The sequence below is a fragment of the Camelus ferus genome, chromosome 9 (assembly GCF_009834535.1).
Source record: "Camelus ferus isolate YT-003-E chromosome 9, BCGSAC_Cfer_1.0, whole genome shotgun sequence".
NCBI lineage: Eukaryota > Metazoa > Chordata > Mammalia > Artiodactyla > Camelidae > Camelus > Camelus ferus.
The window spans coordinates 16,281,906-16,306,021 of NC_045704.1; the positions used below are offsets into that span (position 1 = coordinate 16,281,906).

General features: G+C 44.0%; 2 protein-coding genes across 4 annotated transcripts; both read left to right on the plus strand.

The window, feature by feature from the left end:
• The first annotated feature begins 348 nt into the window (after positions 1-348).
• Positions 349-11,098, plus strand: ZNF229 (zinc finger protein 229). The gene is given in 6 exon segments (XM_032485871.1): positions 349-3,587; positions 3,854-3,949; positions 5,151-5,287; positions 5,289-6,524; positions 6,526-6,776; positions 6,778-11,098. Coding segments are annotated over 6 exon segments (2,361 nt in total). The 5' UTR covers positions 349-3,556; the 3' UTR covers positions 7,388-11,098.
• Positions 11,099-13,562: 2,464 nt separating this feature from the next.
• On the plus strand, positions 13,563-22,554 carry ZNF285 (zinc finger protein 285). Of its 3 annotated transcripts, XM_032485874.1 has the most exons (4): positions 13,563-15,092; positions 15,269-15,326; positions 17,672-17,797; positions 19,853-22,554. In XM_032485874.1, the coding sequence occupies exons 3-4, from the start codon at positions 17,764-17,766 to the stop codon at positions 21,550-21,552; spliced, it is 1,734 nt and encodes a 577-aa protein (XP_032341765.1). In that variant the 5' UTR covers positions 13,563-15,092; positions 15,269-15,326; positions 17,672-17,763; the 3' UTR covers positions 21,553-22,554. The 3 variants fall into 3 exon arrangements, with proteins under 3 accessions (XP_032341765.1, XP_032341764.1, XP_014406391.2); XM_032485873.1 differs by having other exon boundaries at positions 13,563-15,326; XM_014550905.2 differs by lacking the exons at positions 13,563-15,092; positions 15,269-15,326 and having other exon boundaries at positions 17,651-17,797.
• The last annotated feature ends 1,562 nt before the right edge of the window (positions 22,555-24,116 follow it).

Here is a 24,116-nt window from a genome sequence, read left to right on the forward strand (position 1 = left end):
TCATTTTTCCCAGAAAGGTCTGTCAAGCTTATACTTGACAAAGGCTTGGCTGAGTGTCACTTTCAAGGATCTTTGAAAATCCGTGACCCTTGTTCTTTATTGTGCTTGTTCTGTGGTCTTCTGGCGCTGATTAGTGCATTTTCTGCCTGGATGTCTGTTGTTACTGGTATTTTATTCATTTGGCCCTCCTGGAACTCCTGTGGTAAGTGGTTTAACTTCTGGGTCCCATCTTCCCTATTCTTTAACTTTTATTCTCTTCTTCGCTGTTCCCTACCATGTTCCAGGGCCTGATCGGTTTTCCAGTTCACTGGCTTATTCTTCACTGGAGTTCATTCTGCTGTTTAGCTCATCTCTTGAGGTTTTGGGTTTTTTTTGTTTTATTTTCCAATCATAGTGATTTTTTTTTTTACAATTCAAGAATTCTGTTTTTTTGTTTTTTCCTAGCGAGGTTTTCCCCTTCACAAAAAAAAGAAAACATCTAGTGAATGTACTTTTTGAGTTCGAGTAGTTAAGACTATATTTTTAACTTCTCCCAAAACCATTGTGACTTACAGTTATGAGACTTTCCTCCTGGTGACCCCAGCTTTTATCCACATAAAAGGGATACCGTGGACTACCATGGAGATATTTTTGGATTGTCCATCTTACTAACTCATAGTATTAAGCCTGTGCAGCTTGGCCATGTGAATAATTCCAGTGTACATATATTTTATTATAATCTTCAAAGTAAAATTTCATACAAGTCAGATAATACCAAGATCTGTAAGAAAAAAACTTAAGCTCCCCCTTCCAGTTCTGCCCTCCCTGAGATGCCCAACATTAACAAAAGGATGTGTACCCATCAGCATATTTCTCGGGTGAAAAAATATTTATGAGGAAAAAATGAATAATGTTAAAATTAAAGTTTGGCTAAAACTTAATTGTAATGTTTTCCAAACCAGGTGCTCTTTTTCATGGTAGATCTCAAACGACTTTTTCCAGTTATTTGTGTGGTTATTGGTCTGTTCATGTTTCCTTTCATTTATTCATTCAGCAAATATTTATTGAACACCTACTGTGGACATTCTTCTGAGCACTGGTGGGATATCAAAGAACAAATCAGACAACATCCTGGCCTTCATGGGGCTAACAAGACAATGGCTTTCAAGTACTTTAAGGGACGGGCTGAGCTGAGGAAAAGTATCTGCATCATTAAGCAAAGGATAACGATGAGTCAGACTAGAGAGATGGAAGCAGAGATGGGGCAAACTGGGTAGGTTTGAAGGGTATTTGGGGATCATAATTGGCAGACTTTTTTTATGAATAGTGTGAGAAATGAGGAAAAGGGAAGAATTCAGGATAACTTTAAGGTAGATGGTACTGTTTACTCCCATGGGGTAAGGAGAGATCAGTTTGGGAGGAAAGAATCAATTCTTTTTTTTTTTTTTTTTTTTTTTAATAGGAGGTACTGGGGATTGAACCTGGGGTTTCGTGCATGCTGAGCATGCTACTCTACCACTGAGCTATGCCCTCCCCTCTCAAAGACTTAATTCTAATGAGGCTTTTTTTGGCTCGATACACCTTTTAGACACCCAAGTGGTGGCTGGATTTGGCAGGAATCTGCTCTGGAAGGCCGGGCTGCTATAAAGATTCGGAAGTTAGTGGCCTGGTCCACATCTGCTGAATGAATTGCTAACCTGACTGCCTCCGCCCCAAGCTTCCTCCCCCTCACGCTGGCTCTAGTCTTGAAACTGATCTCAGATTCTGCTGGGAAGTGTGCTCTGCTGGTGACACTCCTTCTCCAAACCAGAAACGTGGGCTCCTCTGCTCTGTGCTCCTCTGATCTCCCTAGGGCAGTGGGGCAGCAGGGTGGTTACAGGGTGGTTACCGCGTGGTTAGTCAGGCTGCCCAGGTTCAGTCCTGACTCTATGCTTAACAGGTGTGTGTTCATGGACAAACAGTGCTCGCCTTTCTGAGACCCCACTTTGCTCATCTGTGAATAGCGACTGCCTTGTGAGTAGTTACTGACCCAACCAAGACAATAGAGCATTGCCAGCATTCCAGAAAGTTCTCACCTGCTGTGAGTTCTGTGAGCATAAAATGAAATAAGGTGTATAAAAGTACTTAGCCTTGGAGGGGCGGGGAGGGTATAATAGCTCAGGGGTAGATCATGTGCTTAGCATGCACAGGGTCCTGGGTTCAATCCCCAGTACCTCCATTAAAATAAGTAAATAAATAAACTAACGTAATTATCTCCCCCCACCAAATAAATAGAAATAAAGTTCGTTAAAAAAAAAAGTACGTAGGCTCGTACCTACCTTACAGTGGGTGTGCTGTAAATATAAGGTGTTGGTGTTATCTGCTTTCTGCTCTCATTTTTTTCAGCTTTTATTGAGTCATAGTTAATGTATAATGTTATATGAGTTTCAGGTGTGAGTCTAGTAACTGAGTGTTTTTTATACATCATGAAGTGGTCACCTGAGTGAGACCATTACCCCCTGTCACCAGAGTTGTTCCGGTACTGTTGACTGGATCCCCGGCGTGCTCACCATGACCCCCGCACCCCTGGGATGTGTTCACCTCATAGCCAGAAGTTTCTTTTCATTGTCTTATCCCCTGGGAACACACATCTTGGCTTTTATAGGAAAGTTGTTAAAATACAGTGGCTCTGAAAAAAAGGAAAGGAAAAGAAAGGAGGAAGAAGAAGCCTAGTGGTCTAGAACAAGGCTGCACGCAGGCCCTGGCCCCGTCGCTGCTGTGTGGCCCAGGCCAGGACTGTCACTATGTTTCAAAATATATCACTACTGGGTTTTTTTCCCTCACTGGACTGAAGCAATTCACTTAAAAAACAGGCCGTAGTTCATAGCTGTGGATGACATGGTATGATTTAAATTCCCCAGTTTGAACCGCTGCTCTGGAGGTCTCACCCGGCTGGGAGGTTGTTGCTGTCACACACATTGGCTGCCCGTCAAATGCCGACAAAGAAGCTTCTAGAAGCTGTGTGTGTGGAGGGGGCAGGGGCTGTTTGCCTCACTGCTGACAGAGGGGTGAGGGGCTGGCAGTCAGAAAACAGCCATTCTGGGGGGCTGGTCATTTTGGGGGTGTGTGCAGACATGGCTACTCTGAAATTAGGCACCATTGGAATTGTCCATTTTCATGGTATTTTTGGAGGAAGAGTTGGTCATCTACATGTTAGAGTAAAATTATAAAACGTGCAGACCCTGTGCTTCAGCCACTCCAGTCCCAGGAAAGGCCCTCAGAAGTGCTCGCAGTTGAGCAAAGGATGCTCCTTGCTCTGCTCCTTTGGATAACCGTGGAAGATCAATTGGTTAGAATTGAAATTATTGGCACCAAACATTAATAAAACTTGATTTAACTTGCCATGCCAAACAACTTTCTGTTTTCCTGTCTGCTTTTGTTAGTGATGCCAAGTTGACTTTTCATCTAGTGGGTGTTGGTGTTAATGGCAGCATCACATTTTAGGAGCCGTTGACCTTCAAGGATGTGGCCGTGGTCTTCACCAAGGAGGAGATGGGGCTGCTGGACTCCTGTCCAGAGGGAGCTGTACTGAGATGTGATGCTGGAGAACTTCCTGGAACCTAGTCTCTGTGGGTGAGGGGAACTTCTGGGTAATTGAAACTTAACTCATCGGAGTGTTCTTGTTCCCTGAAGAGAGGATATTTTTGGTCTTGGTATGCAGGTTAAATCCTTTTTTTCTAGAACTGTTGAAAAATAGTTTCATTTAACCAGTCGTGAATCTTTTCCTTATCTGTCTTTCAAACGCCTGAAAGTCATGGGATTAGGGCTGCATTTTCAGATTCTTTTTTTATACCTCAAAAGCAAGTCTTAGCTTTGCATTTTCTTGCGATTTCAGGGCAACAACCTTTCAAACCTGATAAAATATGCTGTTTGGAACGAGACAGAGAGACCTGGGTGAAAGAGAGAGAAACTCCAAGAGATGCACATCCAGGTGAGGACCACGGAGTCTAGAATCCAGGCCAGGTAGTGCGCCGGTGAGCTGGCCACACAGAGGCCCTTCCCCACCCTCGGCCTTGCCGGTGGACACGGCGGGTCCCAAAGTAGGTGATTGTTGTGCAGCCTCATTTCTGTTCCTCAGTCCCTGCCTTCTCATGGTTCCTTCATGCTTCCCAGAGAATGACAGACCCAGAGGGAGTGTGGGATCTCTGGACTTTCGTCCCTCTGATAGAACAGGCAGTGTAAGACCAGCAAGCCAGTGGCAGAGAGACTGTTCCAGAAGGCTGAGACCTCTGATGGATTTCTCACTTCTGTATCCTACAAGTCCCTGGTTATAAACAGGTTCCTGTTACGTCAGCCTTAAAAGATAAAAATGGCCAATAAAGAACATCAGAAAGTGTGGGCACATTTTTAAAAGCATGTGGAACTCTGTGGCAAACATGACAGTGTGGTGGCCCGCCGTCAGTAGTGGAGAGGTTTTATGTCTCCACACCTTGTCCGTATCACCTGGCTCCCTGTGATATGCCACAGAAGACGCAGACACGGCTGGTGCACTTTGGCAGGTTGGTTGCTTTGTTCCTTGCCCACGTTTGGCTCACACACACCCAGAGCCAGAGTCCTCTGGGAGGCAGTGTGGTGAGAGTGTCCACTCAGTGTGGGCTCTGAAGCCAGACTTGTATGTGGGAATCCCAGTTCAGCCCTCCCTCACAGCACGGTGCAGTGACCTGACTAGGTTCCTCTCTCTGTGCCTTGGTTTTCCTCATCTGTAAGATGAAAATAATAGTCCCTACCTCCATGTATCCTGAGCATTAAATAAATTAATATATGTATATCTTTGGCACATAGGAACTGTTTTAATAGTGTTAGATACTATTAATATTATTATTATTAGCAACAACAGCATTATTAAGTGAAGAAATAAAATTTGGGGGGTAAAATCCTGTTCAGAATTTATTTTTTGCTTGGCAGCTCTATGATGAGACTAGTTTGTTACTAACAGGATTATATTAACATTGAGCTTCCAAGTTTATCAATAGAAGCCTCTTCCTTTTTTCAAACATAAAAAGAAGCACCATGACAGTTGTGATACATAAACCTGAAGTTTCCTCTAGGGACATTATTGGTCCCGGTCTGAGAGCCTGATGTCCCTGAGCCAGTCTTGCACTTCTTCTCACAAGTCACCTTTACCCCTTTAGGAGACAAGTATGAGGAGGATATGGAGGATACTCCAGAAAAAGAATTCAGATTTCTTTCACACAGAGAGCTCCCCTGCTGGAAAATCTGGGAGCAGGTGGCTGGTGAATTAACTGCGAGTCAAGACCACAGAGCAAGCTCTTCCAGGGGCAGATTTCTGGTCCTCAGAAGATGCTTCTCTCTGTCAAGGCAGGAAATTAGTATCTGCTGAGGATTCTCAGATTGGAAATTTGGTAGACAGTCTTCAACGGGATGGGTCCATCAATTTGGAAAATCACGAGTTTCCAGCCTGGCCTGTGAGACCAGTCTCCTTTCAGGAATCTTGGATAAAAGCCTCTGTGAATGAGACAAGGAATGTTCAAGAAAGATGGAAAAAACTCAACATGGAAGATATAATATATAAATGTGGCTGGGATGATGACGGCTTTAGCTGGCTATCACATTATCGTGATGACCACGGGAAACCTGGAAGAGAGAAACCATGTAATTGTGATAAAGGCAGAAAAGACTGCATTAAAAAGTCAATACTTCAATGCCCTAACCCTGGAGAGAATGGCTTTAAAAGAAATGAAAGTGAAAATGGCTGCCAGGATGATTCAGACCTGCCCACTCATCCAAGAGTGCCCTTGAAAGAGAAACCCTATCAATATCATAAGTTTGTTAAGGGCTTGGGGCAGAGCGCCTGTCTGGAGAGACATCTAAGAACTCCCCCAGGAGAGAAATCCTTTCAAAGTAACGAGCATAGTTGGGGCTCCGGGCAGAACACACGCATTCATGGCCGTGCCAGGGTCCCGGCAGGAGACTCGTCCTACACATGCAAGGTATGCGGGAAGGGGTTCAGGTACAAATCAGTTGTTCTCATCCATCAGGGCGTGCACACAGGAAAGAAACCTTATAAGTGCGAGGAGTGCGGGAAGGCCTTTGGGCAGAGCTCCAACCTGCTGGTCCATCAGAGGGTCCACACCAGAGAGAAGCCATACAAATGCAGTGAGTGTGGGAAGGGCTTCAGCTACAGCTCGGTGCTTGAGGTCCATCAGCGGCTGCACATGGGGGAGAAGCCCTACACGTGCAGCGAGTGCGGCAAAGGGTTCTGCGCCAGGTCCGCGTTACATAAGCATCAGCACGTCCACCCCGGGGAGAAACCCTACAGCTGTGCGGAACGCGGCAGGGGATTCAGCTGTAGCTCCCACCTCAGCAGTCATCAGACAACGCCCGCCGGAGAGAAACCCGACCAGTGCGACAAGGGTTTCAGTCACAGCTTGTACCTGCAGGCTCACCTGAGGGCTCACGCGGGGCAGCGCCTCTGTGACTGTGGCGTGTGCAGGAAGAGCTTCAGTTACAGCTCAGGGCTCCTCACGCATCAGAGACTGCACACAGGGAGAGAAGCCCTACAAGTGTGAGTGCGGGAAGGGCTTTGGCCGAAGCTCAGACCTCCACGTCCACCAGAGGGTCCACACGGGAGAGAAGCCCTACAGATGCACCGAGTGTGGGAAAGGCTTCTGGCGGAATTCCGACCTTCACAGCCACCGGCGGGTCCACACGGGAGAGAGGCCCTACATCTGCGCCACGTGTGGGAAGGGCTTCGTTTACAGCTCCGACCTCCTCATCCACCAGAGGGCCCACACGGGAGAAGCCGTATAAATGCGCGGAGTGTGGGAAAGGCTTCAGTCACAGCTCCGGACTCCTTATCCACTGGAGGGTCCACACGGGCAAGAAACTTCACAGGTGTGAAGAGTGTGGAAAGGGCTTTCGGTGCACCTCAAGTCTTCACAAACATCAGCGAGTCCACATGGGGAGGAAGCCCTGCAGGTGTGATCGGTGCAGCAGGGGGTGCAGCTATGGCTCAAATCTTCGCACCCACCAGAGACTGCACACCAGCGAGAAACCCTACATTTGTTACGAATGTGGAAAGGGCTTCCGGTACGGCTCAGGTCTCCTCAGTCATAAGAGAGTGCACACGGGGGAGAAACCGTACAGATGTGACGTGTGTGGGAAGGGCTACAGTCAGAGCTCACACCTTCAAGGTCATCAGCGGGTCCACACTGGCGAGAAACCCTACAAATGTGAGGAATGCGGGAAGGGCTTTGGTCGAAGCTCCTGTCTTCACGTTCATCAGAGGGTCCACACTGGAGAGAAGCCCTACAAGTGCACGGAGTGTGGGAAAGGCTTCAGCTATAGCTCAGGTCTGCGGAATCATCAGCGAGTGCACTTAAGCGAGAAACCTTGTAAGCAGGTGTGAGTGGAGATCTCCAGGTAGACCTCAGAACTTTCTGTTCATCCAGAGCCAACACAGGAGAAAATTGATACAGACATGATGTGTTGGGAGGGCTGCAGTAGAGGCTGGTCTGCACAGGAAGGAAGATCTGGAAGTTTGGTAAACAGGGAAAGCACTCAGGCACAAACTTCACAAACTCCAGTCTTCCAGAGTCTCTTGCACAGCGGAATAGTCCCTAAGGAAATGATGTGGCAATGGTTTCAGGGAAAAAGAGAAACATCACATTCATCACAGGTGGCCCAGGCAGGGAGTTTTTACAAATGCTAGGACTAGTAAGAATATATCAAAGGGGCAGATTATGGACACAGATTCCGTGTCGGGAGAAATACCTACAAACGGGACAAGTGTAGGAAAAAACTGTCCCCTTACTCAAAGCAATATTGTACATACCTTTTAGAAAGCAGTTTTATAAAAATTAAAAGATGATACTAACATTCACTGAGGCAAGTCACTTTTAGGCCATGGATGGTTTCAGGGAAAGATGCTCTCTTGGCAGGTCTGGGTAACGTGTCTCCAACACACTATCATCGTGTTTCTGTGATTGTATTTTATCTCCTAGAGAGAAACTGCTGTCAGAGAGAGGTTATGTAAACTGCAGGAGTATTTTATCATTTTAAACAAAATCTGGGCTCTTAATTGGCATTGCATTGAATTTATAGGTTAATTTGGGAAGAACTTGCATCATTGAAATTCTGATTTTTTTTCCATTTGAAGATGCTGTTTGTTTCTACTTACTAAAGTATTTTAAATGAGCCTTCAGAAATATTATTTTAGAGATTTGAAAATTAGCTTCTGAATATTCTTAAGTATATTTCTAGGATTTTGTTTTATTGCTATCATGAATACAGTATTTTTACCATTTCATTTCATACTGGGGTTTTTTTTTTAACCTATAAGACAAATATTATAACATTTAAAAAAATCAGAAATACCATTTCTAACTCGTCAATATAGCAGTGGTAAACAGATTCACCAAAGCCACATCAGTGCGGATCTGTGGAAACATGAGCTCTTATGCACTTATTGGTGAGACTGAAAATAGGTTGTCTTTTTTGAAAATTTGTCAGTGTGTCAAGTTCAATTTGTATAACCTCTACTTCGAAGTAGCAGTCAGTGTGTAGTAATTTATACTTGGGAGATAGTTGTACATGTGGGAGAAGATGTATGTAGATGGCCAGGTTTAATAGCATCGTCTTACTCCAGCAAAAACCCACAAATCTTGATGCTCCAGTTTTAATCAGTTAAAGCACATGTAAACAAGGAGAAACCACTAAAAATATTTAGGTATACCTGTAATGACATTGAAGGTTGCTCACAAACTAGTGAACCAGGAATTTGTAAAACAGTAATTATACTACAACCCCATTTCGTTAATGTGTGTGTGTGTTTATAAAGAGAGAGAAAGGAAAAGATGTGTGAAAGGTCAGTATTATAACTGCTTATTTCTAGCAGATGGAATACTGTGTTTGCAGTGCATTCATGTACTTTTACATATTTTTATTATAAAGAGCATATATCAATTTTATAACAATAGTAAAGCTACCTATTTTTTAAAAATTAGTCTGCTGGGACGATCTTTTTTTGGTCAAAGATCTATGTTATAACCTCTATGTATTTTTTGCTTTTTCTACCATTCACTTAGCCCCTAGTACCAAAATACAAGGTATACACGAACTATGAAATTTGTGATTTAGATACTTTCAGAGGCTGCATCATTTTTGCTGGCTGGTAGGAGATGAGGTGGTCTGGATAATTGGGAGGACCAATTTGGCACTCCTGTGCTACACTCTGGCCCCTGGGACCAGTGAGCCCACAAGCCTAGCTTTGTGGAGGACAGTGGACCATGATTGCAGTCTGACTGCTGCACGTGGGTGACTCGTGACCCAAGGCACGGCCTGGGCTGAGTTCCCTTCTGCTGCCTAGGGCTGCCAGAAAAAGAGTCTAAGTTATAAGCAGACCTTGGAAATACTGCAGGTTTAATTCCAAATCAGTGCAATAAAGCAAATATAATAAAGCAAGTCACTCAATTTTTTTTTTTGGTTTCCCAGTGTGTATAAAAGTGATGTTTATATTGCAGTCTATTAAGTGCAGTAGTAGTATGTCTAAAAGACAATGTACACACCTTAATTTCACAATACTTCATTGCTACAAAAAAAATGCTAACCATCATCTGAGCCTTCAGCGAGTTGTAATCTTTTTGCAATAGTTACATCAAGGATCACTGGTCACAGATCACCATGACAAGTAGAGTAATAATGAAAAAGTTTGAAATATTGCTAGAATTACCAACATGTGACAGAGAGACACGAAGTGAGCAAATGCCGTTGGAAAAATGGCATCAATAGACTTAATGCAGGGTTGCCACAAACCTCCAATTTGTAAAAAACAACACAAACAAAAAACCCTGCAACATCTGTGAAGGGCAATAAAAAAATAAATAAAACGAGGTATGCCTGTATTTTAGAAGGTGATATGTACCAAGAAGCGAAAGGGAAGGTGGAGTAAGGCAGGTGGAGAATTACTAGGGGCCTTTGCACTTTTAAATGGGAGTGCCATAGACCTCACTGAGAGTGACATTTGAGCAAAGAATAAAGACAGTTAAGTTACCTTTGGGGCCTTTGGGGAAAAGAACATACCAGCAGGGGGAACAGCGATCAGGTTTGACAGCACAAAGCCCAGTGTGCTTGGACCAGAATGGGCAAGGGAGAAAGTAATAGAAGATGAGATCAGAGAAGAGGGGCTCAAAGAGAATAAATTGACTCCAAGGTAGAGGATCTAGGTATTTATTACAGATGTTACCGAGGCACATTAAAACATCCTCCTCCCTATCCCATAAAATAAACTGTTAGGATCTGCCAAAATCAAGGATGACTCTCATCTCTGTGGCAGAGTTTACTAGATTTTTTTTTTAAATCACGGTGAAATTGAAATGTCGAGGCATCAAAAGACAAGAGACAGGCCAAAAGCATTTTACTGTTCCCTCTATATGCCCCAAGTTGCAATGTCAAACTATAGTTAGATATTATTACTCCAGCTCCTGCCAACCGTTTGCAGATGAGGGTCTTTAATTATCTGTCTAGCCTAGGTCTAGAGTTGCCAGAGATTGTTCTCATCCATTTTGTTTGTTTGTTTGTTTTTGGTGCTTTCCTTATAGGCTAGAATTATAGGGCTCTAGTGTAATCTTTATTCGGTTTTAGGGCCCAATTCAATTTGAATCCCCATTTAAATCTAGGGCATCAAAAAGATGTTTTCTGTAATAGGAATCTTAAACTGCGAAAAAAGCATAAGTCCCAAGAGAGACTTCTCAAAGAGAATCTGAAAACTTCCCAATTTTTCGAAATTTGTTGAAACATGCCTCTTTAAAGAGAACGCCAGGCTCGTAGTATTCCCTTATAATAAAGCAGCTACTTGCTAGTTGTTACTTCTTTCTGCTTCTCCAAAGGGGAAAAAATCCTGTTTACAGGGTTATGTCAGTTCTCAAGTCCCCTGCAATGGAAACAAACCGCGAAAAAAAAATAAGTAAGTAAATTTTCATTGACAATTTGCATGCTTATATAACTAAAGGACGCGTCTACAGAAGAATCTGCAAAGATTTCCACCAATATGGTAACGAGTTCATTTCCAAGTAGTAAGATACTGACTGTGCTCTTTCCTTTTTCATTACGGGTAGAGAGTGATTTTTTAAAAATTTGTTATTAACATTTCACTATTGTTTTATCGCTATTGTCATTGTTATTATTATTTTAGAAAGGCAGAGTCCGGGTGGCCCCAGCGGCACCGTGCACCCCTGGGCAACCTGGCGTGGCCGCCGCTGCCGCGCAGGGGCTTCTGGGGATTGTAGGCACACGTTTCCTTGCGCATGCGCAATGGTCCCGGACGCATGCAGTGGGCGGCATTGTTTCTGGCGCTGAGGTAAGTTTAGCGTGGACCGCGCCCCTTCCGAGGTGTCGCGGGGGATGGAGGTGAAGGGTGTGCAGCTATATCCCGGCCCTGTGGACTGGAGTAGGAGGAGTTGGAAGCGGGGACTGGTGACTGATGAAAGGGCTCCTTGGCGGGGTGGGGCGGTGAGGGGTCCCGCCCGGCCTCCGTGGGATGGGGTGTGGAGCGCTTGCACTAGGTTTGCAAGGACTGATTCAGGTGGTGCCTCTGCAGGTTTCGGGGTAATGGCATGGACAATGTGTGCAGCCGCGGGTCGGGACTGGTGTCGGTCTTGGCACGCGCATCTCGGGACCCAGGCCGGGGTAGGGGGGGCTTTGACTCAGATTTTGGAGATACTGGTTTGAGCCTTGCTTCCCTGAGTGGAGAGAGGAATTAGTTCATCTCCAATCTGGGGGACGGCTCGGACTGCTCAGTTCCTCTCCCTAGTAATAAATCTGGAGTATGTCTCTGAATACAATTCGAAAAGAACTGCTCTAAATTACTAACCCGTATTCACCTCGCGTGCTGTGAGCCAGGAAGTGTAATCTTTGAGGATTATAAAACACATAGCAAATTGTAAATTGTTAAATTGCAGTTAACAAATTTGAACATTGACTCTGCCTTGGATAAAATTAAAGGATTAATGTTAGTTATTTGAGGTGTGATATTAGCATTTTTTAAACTGTTTCCTTCTCTTGGAGCTACTTAATGAAATATTTATGGACGAAATAATATGACGTCAGGGATTTGCTTCAAAATAGTATGTGAGTATGTGGGGAACAGGGAGAGGGATAGTTGAAACAAGAGTGACCACGTGTTAATTGTTTAAGCCCTGTGATTGGTGCATGGGGGTTCATTAAACTATTCTGTCTACCTCTGTGCGGTAGAAATTTCCATAATAAAATATTTGTGAAACAATTTTCCAGTTAACTATCTAGGAAGTGCCTGAAGCATAGAAAGATTGGGTGTTACTCTTAGTTGCGCATAGTATGCGGGGCCAGACCTTGGGAATTCTCCCTCAGACTAGACCTCTATGCCTGGGGAGACACTATGAGCTCCAAAGTGCAGTCAGGGCTTAAGGCCTTTCAATAAAATTCTGTAATTTTCTTCCTTAATGAAATTGTTTCGTAGGTAATTTATGTCTTTTATGTCTTTTGTGTCTTTTGACTGGGATAATTTTTTTCTTCTTTCTCTATAAATATAGGTGTATTTTTCAACATCTCAAACCTGATATTTCTAAAACTGAGCTCTTGAACCTCCCCTCCAAAACCTGCCCCTCCTCTGGTCTTCCCCCACCTCTGTAAATGGCAACTCCATCCTTCCAGTCACTGAGGCAAAGCTTCCTTTCTTGGCTGTCTTTCCCAGCCCACATGTAACAGTCAGCAGATCCTGTTAGCTGTATCACCAGTATAAATGCAGAACCCAACAACTCACTACTTCTGTTTCTAGTGCCCTGCTCCAGGGCACCAGCATCCCTGGCTGGGCTTCTGTGATAATCTCTGAACTGCTCTTCCTGCTCCCTCTCTTGCCACTGTTTGTCCATTCTTCTTTTCTTTTCTTTTTTTCCTTTTCTTTCTTTCTTTTTTTTTTTTTATAATTGAAATATAGCCAGTTTACAATGTGTCAAATTACAATGTGTACAGCATAATGTTTTAATCATATATATATATATATATATATATATATATATATACACATTTGTTTTTTATTATAGGTTACCACAAGATATTGAATATAGCTCCCTGTGCTTGCTATACAGTAGAAACTTGTTTATCTATTTTATATGTAATAGTATCTGCAAATCTCAAACTCTCAATTTATCCCTTCCTACTCCCTTTCCCCCTGGTAACCATATGTTTGTTTTCTATGTGAGTCTGTTTCTGTTCTGTAAATAAGTTCATTTTTGTCATTTTTTAAGATTCCACACATAAGTGATAGCATATGATAGTTGTCTTTCTCTGTCTGACTTAGTATGATAATCTCTAGGTTCAACCATGTTGCTGCAAATGGCATTATTTCATTTTTTATGGCTGAGTAGTATCCCATCATGTGTGTATATATATATATATATATATATATATATATATATATACACACACACACACCACAATTTCTTTATGCAGTCATTTGTCGGTGGACATTTAGATTGTCTCCATGTCTTGGCTATTGTAAATAGTGCTGCTATGAACAATTGGGTGCACATATCTTTTCGAATTAGAGTTTCCTCTGGATATTTGCCCAGGAATGGAACTGCTGGATCATATAGTGATTCTATTTTTAATTTTTCAAGGACTCTCCATACTGTTTTCAAGAGTGGGTGCACTAAATTACAGTCCCACCCACAGTGTCGGAGGTTCTGAAAAGCAAGGGTCTGGAGGCATCATGTGCTGCGTATCTTTGGCTTCCCACCTCCAGATCCACTCTCCACTTTCCACCTGCTACCTGAGAGGCCGCCATTGCCCTCTGGCCTTGCTTGTCTTTGGCCAATGGGCAGTCACAACAGGAGAACTTGGAGAGAGGGAGACAAGTGACCTGGGGTGTCCTGTCCCCCAGTTCTCTCTCAGCTGGGTTGCCCCAGGTTGGCTGCGCTTCTCAACAAAAAGTTACAGCTCCTCAGGTAGCCTTGTCCACGCAGCCCTCTGTTCCAGTCTCCCCTTGCCCCTTCAGACCCAGGTGCAGTCGTAGCATCTTCCTGTCACTTCCAGGGCAGTGCCTTATCCCCTGTGATTTCCTGACACCCAGCCCACAGCAATGTAAGTCATCTGTTAAACTCCTCTCTAATCTGGACATGCCATCTTGTTCCTACCAGGACTCTGACTTTAAGGCAGGGAGGGCCCGAATCCAGAAGTCCAGGAAACCAAACCCCCTCCCACATAGGTGTATGTGGGTGCATGTGTGTATATGTGGGCGTGTCAATCAACCTGCCCCACTGCTGGCTCTCAGGAGAGAGCAGATTCTGGAAGAGGGGAGCCTGGCGTGTTTGCGCACGTACCTAGTGTATGAGAGCGATTCCTTTTATGCATTTTTTAATGTCAAGAAACGTTGGTGCCTGTTTGAGAAATAGTGGGATCTTCACCAGTTAAAGCAGCTAAAAGACTAAGCCTTGGTTATTCCTTCAGGACTTAGGGTCTCTTGACAGGGTTAGGGAGAAATAATTCTTGGTAGATTTTAACTATTATAAAACAATGTGACTCGCACTGACCTGAGGAGTTGAAGAGATCTTTGTTGAAGCCCAGAGTAAGGGTGATTCATGCTGTCTCTTAAAGGCAGGAAAGGAGGGGAAAGAGTCCAAGGACTGGCCAAGGGTTGGGATATTTCATATCCCATTAACCTGAATCTGTCACCCTGGGCGGTACTCGAGGCTTCAAAGGGTGGCCAGCAAACCGGTGCCAGTCAGAGAATTAACTGTTAGCAGTCTGTGACCAGATCATTTCAGAACTTCAGTGTAAACCTTTAAAAATCTATGTAGCAATTCCAGTCACTGTATGATTGATTAAACCAGTAATTTAAAAATTGGACTTCTAATTTGTATGCCTTTTTGCTTCCTTTTTCTAAAAATTTCTTTTTCACTCTATTTTACCAAAAGATTAGTCCGTGACAGGCTGGAAATAAAAATGAAAATAACATGAAACAGGTTCTTTACCCCAGGAGGTTGAAGAAGCACCATCTGAGAGGACAGAGACATAGTTTTTGGTTTTGAATCTCTTAATCTTGGGAGTTTCCACAGCGCCCAAAGCAGCAACTGTGTACAGTAAGTTTCCCCTCAAAGGCCAGAGGTCACTGGATTTACAGGGTTTATCAGACAGGAGATAAACAGCCCAGTCAAATGGGGTAACTTGAGTGAGAAAAATGTCCAGATCAGAAGGAACCAATATTCATCCACAACTTGGGAAACCCTTGGTCTCATGGGTTCTTTCTCCTTTGCAGTTCTGCTGCCTTCTCTGGCCCCTGCCCTTTCTAAGAAGACAGTATGATTAAGTTCCAGGTGAGTTTAAGTTTCCTTCCTTTCTCTTAAATGCCACATCCATTCTGAGGAGCTGGATTATCTCTGTTTTCATAATGGAAGTCAGAAATTTTTGAGCGACTACTACGTGGTAGGCACTTTACCTTCCTTATAACAAGCTGTGAGAGGCAGTGTTTGGAGAAACGAAGAAACAGGCTCAAGGATGTCAGGATGTCTGGTTCAGTGCTGCTCCAAGTGCAGTTTGCATTCCAGTGCCAGTCAGTGAGCTGCTTGTCACTGGTCCATGAGAGGCAAGTACAGAAATCAAGAGTGAGCGGTCAGAAACTCTTAGAGCGATTTGGTATTGCCCCAGCATCAGAGGGCATGGTCAGTGTACTTGAGCACGCTCTGCGTAGTCAGGTGTGAGTGGGTTTGTATCAGTCGGGGTTCAACCAGTGAATCAGAATCAGTAGGAGATCAAGATTAAGAGATTTGTTATAAGGAATTGGCTGATGCAATTGTGGGGGCTGGGAAAGTCAGAAATGCTGTCCGGCAGCCCCTTAGGAAGGGCACGTGGGAACTCTTGACCCAATGAAACTGCTGTGGGCAAGTGGAATTTCTTCTTCTCTGAGGGAAACCCCAGTTCCGCTCTCAAGGACTTTCAGCTGATTGAAGCAGGCCCACCCTGATTATCTAGAATAACCTCCCTTAAAATCAACTGATTATGGACTTTAATCACATCCACGAAATATCTGCACAGCAACGCCTTGATTAATGTTTGATTCAATAACTGGGGACTGTAGTCTAGCCAAGTTGGATACATCAAAAAGACCATCACAGAGTGGAGCAAGGATTGTTTTTTTAATCATGAACAATGTTTTAATTATGAAAATACACAAAAAGAGGAAATAGTCCTATGACCCTCTGTATCTAACACCTGTCGTGCAGTTTCAACAGTTAACGTGTTGCCACATTTGCTTAATTTGTCTCTTTCTCCCTTTTCTTGATGCTTTCCCAAAGCATCTTGAGAGAATTTTAAAGAATAATGCAAGGAACATGTTATTTAATAGTGTGCTTTTTTTTTCTTTCCTGAATGTATCACTTTCTTAAAAGTACCTGATTATATGAGCTAAAATAAATGAGCTCACACTTTCACTCTCTGCCTGGAAACTGTCTTTCTCAAGCTAACAAATTCATTGGGGGCACCCTCCATCTTCTGTGTCACTGCCAGAAACAGTTTTATAAAATGTCTCATGGCTGCATCACCCAGGTAACCATTTTCCCAGCCTCTTCTATAGTTTCCTCAGCTCTTGCAGCCTGACCCCAAAGCCAATGCCATAGGTATTTGGTGGCACTCCGCTCGTGGTAAGGCTTTGTCCTGGTTAATCTCGGATGTGTTGGACGTTGGCAGAGAGGCAAGAGAGCAAGCAGAAACATACAAGACCCCTTAAGTTCTCCACTGAGAATTAGAACAAGTCATGTGGCCAAATCCAAAGTCAAGGGGGCAAGGAAGTAGTCAGGTCCTTTAGTGGAACTGGGAGCATGAGAGAGAATATTTCAAAATAGCAATCTCATTTACCACACACTCCTATATATTACAGTATGTATTTCTACAAACAGAAATGGACCAGTGAGATTACCAGTAATTCTTTGGTATCATCTAAAACCCAGACAATAATAGAATTTCCCCCCGATGATCCCCAAAACGCTTCTTTTTGGTGTCCTTCAATGTGTTCCTCTTTCCACAGTATTTCCCGTAAGTGGAGGCACTCGATGCTTGAGTAGATTCAGGTTCAAGCTCTTACAAGGGCACTTCATTGATGGTGCTGTGTGCTAAGGAAAGAATTTGAAGATTTTTGCTTTCATATTTATTGGTCTGTAAATTGCTTTTGTTACTATTTTTGAACTGTCCTTGTACCTGAACCCTATGGCAGTCTCTGCATAGGATCCTGGCAAGGGATCCACCAACCTGCAAGGGTGGTAGGGAACTGGGTGTTTTATTTTCCCCAGACTCTGTAGTTGCGGCCAAGAAGGGGAAAGGGGGATCGCTGGGACAAGTTTCCACTCCTCCTTGCTACAGCGTCTGTGCCATCCAGGCTGTAGGGCATCCGTGTGTATTTCCTGGCTCGCTAGCTCCAGCTCCATGTCCTCCCCTAGCTTTGCAGAATCCCTCCAGCACTCTGCAGTGTCTGGGCCTAACATCTAGCTAGTTGTCAAATTTGAAGCGTGATTCGCAGTCCCAGCTCTCACATTACAAGATGTGGTTTAAAAGTGAAGGATTGGAACAGAAAGACAGCAACTTCACGACTGGCACAGTTTCCAACTTTGCTCGCCTTCCAGGGGTCATCTGCGTGGATGATGAGTGTGGCATGTGCTTGATGTTTTAGAAACCGTGACCTTCAAAGACGTGGCTGTGGTCTTTACCGAGGAAGAGCTGGCACTCTTGGACAAGGCCCAGATAAACCTGTACCAAGATGTGATGCTGGAGAACTTCCAGAACCTTGTCTCAGTGGGTGAGGACAACGACCCCCTGTAACTAAGCCTCAGACCCCTGGTCCTGTTTGCTCAAGCGATCAGCTTCCAACCAGATAGAATATATTCCAGTTGGAACACAAAGGGAAACTCTGGCCACCAAAGAGAAAACTCCTAAGAGGTGCAGGGTCTCATGTGCAGATGACACCCTGCAGTTAATGAGTTTTAGCAGATAAACGTGAGCAGGTGGCCCCTTGCGAAGTGTTGGTGAGGGAGCTCTCCTTGACTCTGCAGGCCCTGGTCCATGGGCATCTGATGCAGGCGGCGAGCCTAATCTGACCTCCTCATACGTTTAAGCTCTCATTCTTTCCTCTTGTTACTCTGAATGAGATTGAGAAAGTTCACACGTTCCCAAGGCCATGTCCCTTGGTTGCTTTTGGAAAGAAACCAAAGTTCTGAACAAACTCGTGTTAAAGGAACCAAATTAGGATCTGGTCTGTAGTGAGTGCAATATACATGCCAGCTCAGGTGCTGACTTGCTATTATTGCCTCCCTTTTACAAAGGAAGCAGTTGAGGCACAGAGTAGACAGGTGACTGGCCTAGGAGCATGTAAGAAGAACTAGAATTTAAACCTTCCCAGTCTGGCTCTAGACCCTGGGCTTTCTTTCAATAACCATGTGACGCTAAGTACCGCTATGACTAGAGATTACAGACACAGCACTCCTTGGTCTAAATCTGCAGGATGCAACCCCATTGGTGAGTCCTGAAATCCAGTTACTGTGTCTTAACTAGCAGTTTTTAAAAAGCAAAATAGATTAACGGACTAGGGGGTAAGGTGAAGCTCAAGTTGGTAGAGTGCATGGTTAGCATGCACGAGGTCCAGGGTCCAATACCCAGTACCTCCATTAAATAAATAATTACATAAACCTAATTACTGCCTCCCCCCCTAAAAAATAGAGAGTTGACAGAATAGATCAATGGACTAGAACACGAAAGAATTTGTCAGAATATGTGGCACCCAGTAAGGTAAGTATCAGTTGATAAACCTGTTTCAGTTTCTGGCCTGTGTCGATGTGTACGTACTGGGTGACAGTATAAATGCTTTTCTTAACTGTGGGCACCATCAGAATAGTTGAAAAACTCCCATTTTAAGCCTGTTCCCTTCTTCTCTGACACCACTTTATGAACTCACGTCACTCAATAAAATGACTCACAAGCTACTTTGAACCAGAGGCGGTGTCCAAATGGTCTTGACCGTAGTATTTGTGACATTTTGAAGCCTATTTTGGGTGCCCAGGGTGTGACCATCCTCTTCTGCCTCGACCCCCTGTTTGTTATGACCCCTTTAGTACAATCTCACTTCCCTGGGTACCAGGCCATTGACAGTTCCACACAGCCCATTCTCGTAGCCATGGCTGTTTGAGACTCTGCAGTAACCTTGAAGAGGAGAAGTTAAAGGAATTGGAGTGCAGGATCTTGGTGGACTCTATCTCTTCCTGAAGCTAGAGAACCTCAGGGAAGATAAACAAGAAGTCTCATATTTCACTGTATTATCCCCATTTCAACCTCCACTGCTGCTTTTGGCCCACCACGTACAGTTGTGCAGGTTGTACACAAACCTACAGATAGTTCTAACCCTATCGAACAGTGATGTAAAGGAAGGGACATTGTCAGGGGACAGGAGTTGTTGCTTGTTTCCACAACCTTCTACGGTATCCTGGAAGGTCCTCGTGATTCTCTGTCTCTCACCACGTCCAGGACTCCATTATTACATACATTACATGAATCATATGGGAGCCTTCCCCCTCCCTTTTGTAGCAAAACGATTAAAGGCTTTTTACCGACTACTTTTATAGCAGAGAGGTGAATTTCTTCCTTCATAAATTGTATCCAAGATTTCTTTGAATTCCAGGATTTCCCTGCAAAACCTGGTTTTTAACTAGCAGCTCACAAATCAGAATTACTGGGTTTCTAATTGTTTCATATATGACTAGAAGCCAGTGGCAACTTCTCACGCCATCCCACGTCACTTCCTCACAGCCTTTGTATAGATGGTTTACTCGTTCGCTTAGCCAAATTCTCTTTCTTCTCACAGGAGACAGGATTAAAAACAACATTTCGAATCTTCAGGAAAAAGGGTTGAGTTACCTCTCACAAGAAGTGCTGTACTTTTGGCAGATTTGGAAACAAAGGATCAGTGAATTCACTGTGAGTCAGGATTACGTCTTGAATCTTCAAGGAGGTCATCCCCAGTATTTAGAAAGAGATATTTCCCTCCGTGAAGAGTGGGCAGGAGTGTCTTTTCAGGTTTCTGAACGTGACAACTATGTAATAAATGCCATTAGTTTAGAAAATCAAGACATTACAGCTTGGAAAGGCCTGACACAGGCCCTTACCCCAGATTCTTGGAAGAAAGCCAACATGATGACTGAACCCCAGAACTCTCAGGGGAAATATAAGAGAATTCCTACAGAAGAGGAATTGTGTGGATGTGCTCGGTGTGATGAAGGCTTCATTCAGACCTCAGATAATTGTGATGATTCCCGAGAATGTAAAGAAGAGGGAGCTTATAGATACATCTCTGACTGTGGGGAGAACTTGGTCATTAAGTCAGCAATCAAACACAGTAACGTGGTCCACGCGATGCAGCTTTTCAGCTGTAATAACTGTACAGTGGGCTTTGTAGATGAAGCAGATGCTCGTGTTCATCACAGCGCCCACAGAGGAGAAACATCTAAATGTGACCAGCATGGAAAGGACTTTAGTCCTAGCTCAGATCTTATTGTTCATCATAAACCCCATTCAGGTGAGAGACCTGGTGAATGGCAGGCATGCGCTAAGAGCTGCAGACAGAGCTCAGACATTCCCGGGAGTCAGAAAGGCTCCTCGGGAGACAAACCCTATAAATGCATCGAATGCGGCAAAGGCTTTCGGCGCAACTCCTCTCTTCACAACCATCACCGAGTCCTCACGGGGGACATGCCCTACCCATGTGACGTGTGCGGGAAGGGATTTGGGTTCAGGTCCCTCCTGCGTATCCATCAGGGAGTCCACACAGGGAAGAAGCCCTATAAATGCCAAGAGTGTGGGAAGGGCTTCGATCAGAGCTCCAACCTCCTTGTCCACCAGAGAGTCCACACTGGAGAGAAACCCTACAAGTGCAGCGAGTGCGGGAAGTGCTTCAGTTCAAGCTCCGTCCTCCAGGTCCACTGGAGACTGCACACGGGGGAGAAGCCCTACAGGTGCGGTGAGTGCGGGAAGGGCTTCAGCCAAAGCACACACCTGCACATTCACCAGCGGGTCCACACCGGGGAGAAACCCTACCAATGCAGCGTGTGCGGGAAGGCGTTTGCCTACAGTTCGGTGCTGCACACCCATCAGAGAGTTCACACGGGAGAAAAGCCTTACACCTGCCAAGTGTGCGGGAAGGGCTTCAGTTACAGCTCCTATTTTCACTTGCATCAGAGAGATCACAGCAGGGAGAAACCACACAAATGCAAGGCGTGTGGGAAGGGCTTCAGTCGGAACTCAGACCTTCACGTTCATCTCAGAGTCCACACCGGAGAGAGGCCCTACCAGTGTAAAGAATGCGGCAAGGGCTTCAGTCGGAACTTTTACCTTCTTGCCCATCAGAGAGCGCACAGGGAGGAGATGGGACATAACGTGTCACGAGCTTGGCCAGGCTCAGGAAATACATTGCTCGGACCATCTCACTCATCCAAGGCTACACAAGAGGACAGAAACATTATAAATGTAGAGAGTCCAGGTTCCATCAGGAAAACAGGAGCCACTTGATGTTTTCCAGATGATGGAGGCTTACTCGGCCAGTAAGAGGGCAGGGGAGGAGCAACGAATGGGGACACTGCCACTCGTGATGTCAGCTGGCAGCACTGAAGGAGGTGGTCCTTAAGAGCATTCCAGCAGGGGGAGGGTATGGCTCAGTGGTAGAGCACGTGCTTAGCATCCACAAGGTCCTGGGTTCAATCCCCGGTACCTCCATTAAACAAACAAACAAACCTATCTAACCCCTCTGAAAAAAAAGATCATTTGTTTAAAAAAAAAAAAAAAAAAGAGCATTCCCGGAAACTCCTGTGGATCTCAGCGAGTGCCCAGAAGCTCCCATCAACGGTCATGTGCCGTGGTGGCAAAGACAGTTATTCTTGATAGAGGGACAATTTGTGGCAGTGGCAATAGTTAGAGGTCAAATGTCTATGAATAGGTGAGCCCGGGCAGGAAATTCTAATTGGGGTGAGGATAGCAAGAGCTTCAGTCCAGCCATGATCTTTAGGTGTTTTAGTTTTTGTTTGCTTTTAAAGAGTCCCCACTAGAAAAATACTCTCTGTGAAGAATATTCAAAAAGCGTGCTCAGAAACGAAACCTAGTCTACCAGCGTGGTAAGAATTAGTCCATACTCATGTTTTCAAAACCGTAAGATTCTCCACACAGGAGAGAAGCTCTACAGACGTGATATTTTAAGGATGTGGCAGAGACAGAGATAAGTATTCATCGGACTTGCTCTGTTTCCTGGGCCCAAAGGGAGACCCCGTTTCCTAGGAATCCTGGCAAGGGATTATGCAAGGGCCCACGTGATTTGAGTTCCAACCAATGGAGTGTAAGCAAAAGTGATAAAAGATGCTTCCAGGCCTGCCCCGTACAGACATCTTGTGAGGTCCCCCAGGCTTCTCTTCCCTGTCACATTGTAGGCTGTTTGTCCCAGTCTGGAATGATGGAATCTGACCTGTGTAGGACTTTTTTTTTTTTTCAAGTGAGAAATAAACATTTCTTGTGTTAACACTACTCAGACTTTGGCAGTTTATTTGTTACTAACATTGCCTAGGCCATGCTGACTAATACAGAGGGATTTAATAGCAACGTATTTCACGTTCCCTGGAATCCACATAAGAAAGCAACCTTATAATTCAGAGTTCAGAATTTTTCGATATTTAAGGCTCTCTGTGGCAGTGCAGGCATTTAAATGGTGTAGATAGAACTTCTTCAGGGAGAATCTTCATTCATTGGTGTGTACATAAAAAGGAAGTATTCCAGACAATATGCACTTAGTACAGCTTTATCAAAAATGCAGTCTATCAACATAAGAAATCCCGTGCAGCTGAAAAACTCTACAATGTATAGTGAAAAAGTTTGTCAGCGCACATGTTAAATGCAACTAACAAATGGTGTCCTACAAATCGTCTTAATAAAATTAAGTAAAAATAACATTTACTGAAGTGAGTAACAACTTACAGAAGGCCAAGGTGGGGGGTGGGGCTTAAAAAAAAAGGCAAAAGTGTTCACTGGCAGACTCGGACACCACTGTTTGTCAACAGTGTTGTTTAATAATGTTTTTAGAAGTTTTTAGAAGGTGCTCATTTTGTCAAGTTTCCACCAAAATTGTGATTTAGTTTGGGATTATAGTTGGATTTGGGAGGAGATACCTTTACAGTATCTTTATTCATCTTCAATAATAATGTCTCTTTTTTTTTGTATCTTAGTTTATTTGTAAATTTCTTCATTTGGATCATGTTTTATTCCTAGTTTTTCGTACATTACATTTTCATACTAGTTATGGTTTGTAAACGGAACAACCATTCAGATGCAAATAAAACCGTCCCTGAAGTGTTACCTTCTTACTGACCCAGGTGGGCAGTAGTGAACAATGAACAAAACTCAGTGTCAGTAAGGGAGTAGTAAAAATTCAGCTTTCTTACATAAGTTGATGGGGGAGAAAAAAACAGGTATAACATTTCTGGAGAGAACTTTGTCTATATGTATCAAAGCGTATAATTAGCATTGCCTTTGAATCACTAATCCTGCTTCAAATTTATCTTTAACACATAATTGCACAAGTTGGAAAAGATGGTTTAAATAGGGAACATCTAAGAATATTTGCAATAATAAAAATTACGATCAACTAAAGGTTCAGGAATAAGAGATTGAGCAAATTATGGTATCCCCATATAATGGAATAACATACACCATTAAAAATGACCTAGACCTATAAAATTTTCACATATTGTTTGGAGAAAAAAAATCAAGTTTTAAAATATAAAAGTATGACCCATGATTGATACACAAGATTTTTAGAATGCAGAGCAGCACTGGGAAGCACCTCCCTCCCCCACTCTACACTTCACTTTTCAGTGTTGTTTGAAGAGTTGTTCAGAGGATTGAACCCATATGGGGAGACGCCTAACATGGGAAATGCTGTCCCGGGGCTATTTTCCCTTCACATGCTTGAGGTAACAATTTTGTTATTAGACACTCAGCAACTCTTATACAGTGTTTTGTTTTGTTTAGTTTTTTCCCCATGATAGATTGCCAGTAGAACTCAGGCTGGAGAGGGTGAGTTGTTTGGGGAA

Coding starts and splice junctions, on each gene's coding strand:
- ZNF285 (XM_032485873.1), top strand. CDS start 17,764: ATGCTGGAGAACTTCCAGAACCTTGTCTCAGTGG. Junction 17,798..19,852: donor CCAGAACCTTGTCTCAGTGG/GTGAGGACAACG, acceptor TTCTTCTCACAG/GAGACAGGATTAAAAACAAC.